This window comes from Poecilia latipinna, unplaced genomic scaffold (genome assembly GCF_001443285.1).
Source record: "Poecilia latipinna isolate Pla-1442-1.1 unplaced genomic scaffold, P_latipinna-1.0 Scaffold1933, whole genome shotgun sequence".
NCBI lineage: Eukaryota > Metazoa > Chordata > Actinopteri > Cyprinodontiformes > Poeciliidae > Poecilia > Poecilia latipinna.
The window spans coordinates 117,486-124,779 of record NW_015114549.1 but is presented as its reverse complement, the minus strand read 5'-3'; the positions used below and the strand labels follow the sequence as shown (position 1 = coordinate 124,779).

The window sequence follows — 7,294 nt, the reverse complement described above, 5'->3', positions numbered from 1 at the left end:
TGGATTCGGAGCCACACACAAATTTAAAGTGAAATGTTCCCTCTATTTTTTTGAGCAGTATATATTCTGCAGTAGATACAGAAATGTATGTAACAGTAACAGTATGTAAAACGCATAAAATACAGTTAATCAAAGACATGTCTTGATGTGATAGAAAAAGCCTTATTGCACAAGTTATAACATGTCAGACTCACAGTGATAAGAGGAAAGTATTTTGTCTGTTCTGAAACATTCAACATATTGGAAAAATATTCATAAAATTGATTTATGGAAGAGGAACAGTTAAAATACTAGCTTTAATTGAACTGTAATTACACAGTTTGGGTAATTAGGTCTTCTACTTCCACACATTATTGTTTAGTCTCTTAATTTTTTATTTATTCTGTTGTAAAATTGGTAATATTTACTCTGAGTTTATTTCACTAGGTTAATTTTTCACTTAAGTGAACTTTTCTCACAGTTATTTGCTCTTGAACTGAAGTAAAATTTTACTATATTAACATTGCATTGTATAGCAACTTAAGTAGGTTATTTTTCTACTCTTCCCACCTCTCTATATTTTCTAAAACAAAAGACAGGCTACCCTCAGGTGGCGGTTCTTCAAAGGAAGCTTTCTGAGACTCCAGCAGCTCATTGAAGCCATAGTCTGTAATCTTCAGAACAAAGCGCCCGTCCACCACACAGTTTCGAGATTTAAGTCTGCCGTGGGGGAACTCCCTGTGGTGGAGATATTTCATACCCTGGAAACACAACATGTTCGACGTTGTTGTTTATTTGTAAGCAAACAACATACAAAATGGAGATTTAAGAAGTTGATGTGACATTAGTGCTTACCTTGATAAGATCAAGTAAAAGTGATGACTTAAACATCCAGTCTAATTTTACATCTTCGTTCTTCAGCAGGTCCTGGAGACTGCCCCGAGAGCAGTGCTCTGTCACCACAGCAAACATGAAGCAGTCCAGGAAGAAGCCCAGGAAGGGATTCACGTTCTCATTTCTCAAGTCCTTCATCTGCAGAAGACAGAACAAGCATGTAATAATGCCACCTTTAATTAGAACTGATTGAATATGTTCTAAATTTATCCAAGTCCTGATTTCTGTTCTGTTTATCAATAATCTATACGGAAAGCTGTTAGCATGACATACCATTGATTCATCTGAAATAAGTGTCCATGCACTGCCCTACCTTTGTGAAAATCTTTGTTGTGCTTTGTTTCATCTCCTTGAATTGGCCCTCTTCAAATTTCTTGAGCCACACCCAGTCACCCTACAAGATGAAACAGATGTTTTACTTTATGGATGTTAAATTGTACTTTTAAGTAAAAAAGAAAAAAAAAAATTAAACGACATAACAAAAATAATATTCTTAAAATCGTAAAGGAAATTTTAAAACTGGTCTTAAACTCTTTTGTCTGTTTAATACAGTTGCTTTCTCCCCAACTGTCTTTAGAAGTTGAAACTCTTTAGTAGTTTGAATGCGTTCATCAGTAATAATCTAATTAAAAAAAAAACTCTGATATTTATCTAATCAATTAAAACCTGTCTAAAATCCTTGCTGTTTGTATACCATTAGGTCCAACAGCATTGTGACCCACCTCATACACAGCGACGTTTGAATTCTCGTGCGTTGCCGTCTGCATGCTGTTAACAGAGTGGGACGGGTCTGCAGACTTCTCATCCAGAGCGCTCCTGGACTCACTCAGATCCTCTAAGGTAATTTTCTATGTGACAGCAACCATAACAGATTTAATCCATGTACAGAAAAGATTTTCAAAAGTTCAGAAAACTCTATCATTTTTTATTATGCAGAGTTATATAGTAATAATTTCCTGTGCATTTAATACTTTTGATGTAGAGAATGTGTTAACCTTTAGTAATTGATGTCTGCAACACAAGGCAGAAAATGTCAGACAAAGGAAGTAATGAAAATGAATTTTAAAGGAGCGCATTGTGGAAAATTTACTACTCTTTGAGCTATAAATATATTTTTGTAACTATCCTGTTCAGATTTGTTTTAAAGTTGAGTTTGGTCCTTTGATAGCTGCAACTATGTTTTTGCATGTTGCAAATTTTTCCTTAATGTACAGATTTTTATTTTTATGTGTTATACTTTACCTTTGTGTCACTTTGCATTTCTCCATTTGCCTGTCACTATGAGTGTGTTTCTGTCACCAGTTTCTATGTCTCAGTTTTCTGAATAAACTAAACCTGATCTGTGGATTCTTAAATAACACCTTCCTTTGTTCTTTGATCTATTACATTATTTTTTATACAAATTAGCAAGCTTTGCAAATGTGCTGTCCACATAGCTTTTAGATAAACAATGTTAAGATGAAGTTATTGGTAATGCCTGGTTGCGGCTTGCCTTTTTGCTTAACTGAGGGTTAATAAAAGTGAGATCTTCTAAAGTCAGCAGGATGCGATTGGGACCTTTGATCAGCTGGATTTGTTGAAGTCTCCTCCTGCCAAGTGATTACAGAAAACATTTTTTTCTAATTAGGCCATTCAGTGAATGTAATTGTTCCTATCACTATATATCAGTAAGACCATACCTGATGTAAATAGTTATGAAGAGCCCTCCTACAGCCAAACTGAGGATCACAGCCAATACTATTATTATGTAAGACACCTCCACACCTAAAAATGAGAGCACATGACTTGACAGGGTTGGCAGTGTTTGTAGTGAACAAGTGAAGCAAGAGTGGATACCAAACACCAACTTAAAAGGGCCTTTTACCTCCGGTGCAGATGACGTTTTCATCAAACCAGCAGCGGGAGTCGGCCGTTGGAGGGGATCCTCCTGGAAAATGGATAGACCTTCCTGCAAAACGAAGCTCTCCTGCCTTTAGGTCCACAATGTAGGCCTGGTAAAGCTGACTGCTTCTGCTGTCAGAGTCCAAAATAACATAGTTGGTCTTAACCTCCCCACTTGTATCCACCAGCACCTTCTGGTTGAAGCCATTGAAGCTTGTGTTCTTGGAGAAGTAGGCCAGATTTGAGCCTGATAGAAGCATGCCAGCTTTCCTGGCATTATGAATGGACCTGGCCAGCAGATATATGCTGTTGTAGATGGTTCCAAACAGAGGATTAACCTGTAAAGTACAGTACAAGTGCAGGAGAAAGCAATGATGTCAGTGCATGTTAGGTCATGTTGCAGACAGAGAGGCAAAACCACATTCTGAATGGTTCAAATTCAGAATGTGGAAGACTTTTAGATGCTTTATAGATGCTTCATTTACGGTATATTAGCAACTATAATTTGATGTCAGTTATCGGACTTTTGTCTGACAAATCAACACAAAACTGCACATAATGGTGAGTCTTACCACCAAATCTGATTTAATTTAGTTATGAATTTTGCAGATGAAACACATGGAAGTGCTTTGATCTCATTGTACATCTGGTTGTTTGTTTAGGGTTATTGTAGTGCTGGAAGGTGAACCTCCAACCAGTCTGAAGTCTTTTGGAGTCTCTGATTTTCTACCTGAATCACCATGTTCCATCTTTGCAGAAATTCCTACAGAATGCTGCCACCATCATTTTTCATGGTGGTGGCATGAGTAGGGTGTGATCAGGCCAATGTACAAAATGTGCTTTCCATGATTCAAAGCATAATGCATGTACAACCAATCACATTATGGTCTCATCTGACCAGAGCACTTTGTTCTACAAATTTGTCATGTTCCCTACATGTTTCTGGCAAACTTCAACTAGGACAATCTATGGCTTTCAGTGAGTTTCATCTTGTTACACTTCCTTAAAGGCCATATTTGAGGCACAGGATTCCTAGATTAAAAACAGACGTTTACGTCTTTCTAAGTTTACATTCTCACATAATGGATTAAAGTTTATTGTTTTAAACCTAACCCTACTTTTAACTTTTCTACAATTTGATCTTTCACGTATATGCTGTGTGTCTTGCGCTTTGTGATGCTAACAGAAAAACTAGTGTGGACTTTTAAAAGCCATAGAGAAAGGTGCACATGTTTACAGATCTGACATTCAAACACTCCCTACCTGCTCCGCCTCCACTGGCAGTGTCATCTCCTGGCTCCTCTTGGCTGCAGTGAACGCCTCGTTGAAGGACAGCAGCTCGGAGGCCACAGTGATGGTGAGGACGGCGTCGTAGGCCTTCCTCAGAAGGCTGTTGTTTTGGAGAGCGAGGTGGGAGACGTTGTTGTAGGGAACGCTGTAGTGGAGAGTATCGTAGGGCACAAACACGTAGTTTCCTGAAGTCATACCCATCTTGTGTGCGATTGTGAGAAAAATGGCCTGGTATTCTCCACCAACCAGGATCGAGTGCATGCACATTATGATCACTGAAAAAAAATAATGGTGGTATCATTATGTTTGTACTTCTGTAGCTAGTACATTAATTTATGTATAATTTCATCAATTCCAACAAGATGTGTCTAACCTCTGACAATATGATATCACTTGAAGAGGTAGCCTAGTTGCTCTGTTTGCTTATAATGTACAAGTCACTGCGCTTATTGCTGAGACAACCATTTTGTACATAACTCTTCCATTTTTTTTCCCAATAGCTGTGATAATCTCACTATAAAAAAATCTCTGAAGTAGATAGACTAGCAATGATGGAGGTAAAAGAAAAAACATGATTTTTTTTATCTTTTCATGCCAGGATTAGAGTAAAGATTAAAGTAAAAATACAAGAAGTGGTTTGGCATTTTGTGGAATCATAGGCCTACTGTGAACTTCTTGTGTAAATATAACCAATACAAATCTACAGAGTGTCTTGCAAAAGTATTGTGACTGCTTAAACTTTCTCATATTTTGTTTCACTAACTTTATGGTATTGTAAGTGAATAATCATAGCATAACGCTCAAGAAAAAGAGTGAAGACAAAAAAAAAGAAAGAAAATTGTGGAAAATAAAAAGCAATTCCAGGTTATAAAAGATGATGCTGAGCTTTTGTTAGCTCAGCTTAACTGATCACAATGTTTTTGTAGGGAACAAAGCTAATATGTGGGAGAAAGTCTTCTTGTGAATTGACTAAAATGAAACTTTTTTCTTTTGTTTAGATGCAAAATCTAAACAATACGCCATCTCCAAAGTTAAACGTTGTGTTAGTACATTATGTTATGGTGGATGTGGAGATATGGAAACTGGTCATGATATGGATATGATGGATTGAATGATTTAGATCATAGTATATCCATACGCCAGCGTGACCCAGTCAAAGTCTAGACAAAAATCCAATTACCAACGTTGCAAGGCATGAAAGGTGATGATGTTTGAACTGCAGCCAACTTAGCAGTCCAATCATCAATTTGCTATATTCCTATAGCAAATTGAGATAATTTGCTATAGGAAGATTGGGTTTTGTCTTGCAGCTGTAACTGTAAAAAATGGTGGCTCTACTCAGTTTTTGTTTGCACGTTACTCTAGCACATAAATTCCCAAATAAAAAAAATTGCACTTATAATGTGGCAAAATGTGAAACACTTTTGCAAGGTCCCTCGTGTATTTTTAAGTTAAAACAAAACAGTGAGTTAATTATCTAAAGTCAAACTCACCCCTTATTTCTCCTGCGTTTTGGATCTTTCTCAACGTGCTCTCTACCTCCGTATCGTTCAGACCCATGGCTGTGACCAGACCCACTGGAAGCCCCTTCCTCCTTAAGCCAGTAGCCACTCTCCCAGCGGTGTCTAACCAGATGTCTTCATTGGAAGAGACCACCGCCGAGCTGGCCCACCTGAAGTGTTTAAATACGGTGAACAACACGTCCACGGGAAACGGGACTGTCCGTGCAAAAGTTGGGTATCCAGACATGCGCTCCAGCTCGTAGGTGATGCAGCTGAAGGAGAACAGCGCCTTGTCCCAGTTCTTGGCCAGCAGGGACGCGGCGACGCAGTATCCCGGGTTGGTGGGGCCAACAAACGCGTTCGCTGAAGAATCGTAGTAAATATAAGCCGTGAGGGCTTTTGAGGTTTCGCAAGGCTCCTGCAGGACAATGAAGTCCATTGTTAGACCTAGATCCAGACCGGGGTCTCCGTTGATCCTGCTCACAGCGAGCCTGGCAGCTGCGGTGGGAAGGGCCCTGTAGTAAACAGGGTCGCAGTTCCAAGGCCCCAAAATCCCCACTTTGAAGATTAGACAGTGAACGCAGCAGGGGAAGGTGAGGACCCCTAACAGAACCCATAACAGGAAGTTACAAAGGGGGAGCGTCGGTAAAGTCTGTCTGTTCTTTATTATGGGCACACATGGATGGTTGGAGTCCCAACCATTTGGAGGAGTATGTTGCATTGTCCTTCCAGGTTGTCCAAGGTAGTGAATAATCTTATTCACTATTAACTTACGTTTTTTTCACACCCATGATGCCTGCAAACGGAAACATAAACAGATATCAGACTTAGTTTTCTTTCTAAATAAACTTTTATCCTCAGTGACATCCCCCGCGCACCTACCATGTATTCCCTACCATCTGAACATCTCCGGGATCCGATGAAACAATCTGACGGGTTCCTCCTCGGATCTGAGCGTCTCTCTTCATCCCAGATCCTCACCTGTCCACTCCGGTGTCGCTGAGATGAAGACTCAACCCGCTCATTGCGTTAGGATTATGGGCTGCAAGTGACAAGTAGAGCTCAGGAGGCTCGTCTAGGCGTTTGGAGACAACTTCAGCACCCTGGAGAGCTACTTACGATCTTCCCTTCAGCGTCTCTGAAGGCTCATGTGCGTTTCCACAAACAGTAGAGTCCGCAGACAACATGTCTCAAAATTGACAGGCATTTTATTTCCTTTTGGTGTCAGATAATCCATACACGGTAAAAAAAACAAACAAAAAAAAACAAACAAAAAAAACAACAAAAAAAACAACAAAACAGAAAAAAATGGAAGAAGAAATAGAAGAAGTAGGGAAATTATAGCGTCGGATTCTTATTACGATAAAAACAAAAAAAGAAGTTGAGTGTTATGGTATTAGCTACATGGGAGGCTTGTGTCGGTCAGGCCCATTCAGTGAAATCCTACCAAAGTGACCTGGGGGCCCAAACGCAGGTGTTACTCACTAATCCATTTTCAATGAGGCACAATGTAAGAGGATTGACAGCAGGCCTTAGTCTAGTTTAAATGCCTTTTTCGAGGCCTTCTTCTTCAAACATTATAGACTCAAATATATTTTTGTTCAGTTATAAATTTGAGAGGAAAGGCGCATGAATTTTATGCAGGCTCGAAGTCAGATGCCTACATAAAGGCTTATTTGTACCCCTTCACATTTTCTCACATTACAACCAATGTGTTAATGTGTTTTACTGTGGTTTTATTTGATAGA

The 7,294-nt window shown here is 39.2% G+C and overlaps 1 protein-coding gene across 2 annotated transcripts; it reads right to left on the bottom strand.

Annotated features, from left to right (window-relative positions):
* Nucleotides 1–349: 349 nt before the first annotated feature.
* Nucleotides 350–7,001, bottom strand: LOC106935240 (retinal guanylyl cyclase 2-like). Of its 2 annotated transcripts, none has more exons than XM_015015598.1 (11): nucleotides 6,666–7,001; nucleotides 6,429–6,588; nucleotides 5,538–6,342; nucleotides 4,018–4,319; nucleotides 2,738–3,092; nucleotides 2,553–2,637; nucleotides 2,366–2,462; nucleotides 1,596–1,721; nucleotides 1,187–1,267; nucleotides 835–1,011; nucleotides 350–740 (listed from the first exon to the last, which is right to left on the bottom strand). In XM_015015598.1, the coding sequence occupies exons 3-11, from the start codon at nucleotides 6,265–6,267 to the stop codon at nucleotides 537–539; spliced, it is 2,157 nt and encodes a 718-aa protein (XP_014871084.1). In that variant the 5' UTR covers nucleotides 6,268–6,342; nucleotides 6,429–6,588; nucleotides 6,666–7,001; the 3' UTR covers nucleotides 350–536. The 2 variants fall into 2 exon arrangements, with proteins under 2 accessions (XP_014871084.1, XP_014871085.1); XM_015015599.1 differs by having other exon boundaries at nucleotides 6,429–6,545.
* Nucleotides 7,002–7,294: the final 293 nt, after the last annotated feature.

Excerpts from the sequence above, each read along its gene's own strand:
- LOC106935240 (XM_015015598.1), bottom strand. The coding sequence starts at position 6,267 with ATGCAACATACTCCTCCAAATGGTTGGGACTCCAACCATCCATGTGTG. Across the intron at positions 4,320-5,537 it reads AAACGCAGGAGAAATAAGGG|TGATCATAATGTGCATGCAC; the intron begins GTGAGTTTGACT and ends ATTTTTTTTCAG. Across the intron at positions 1,722-2,365 it reads ACCCTCAGTTAAGCAAAAAG|AAAATTACCTTAGAGGATCT; the intron begins GCAAGCCGCAAC and ends GCTGTCACATAG.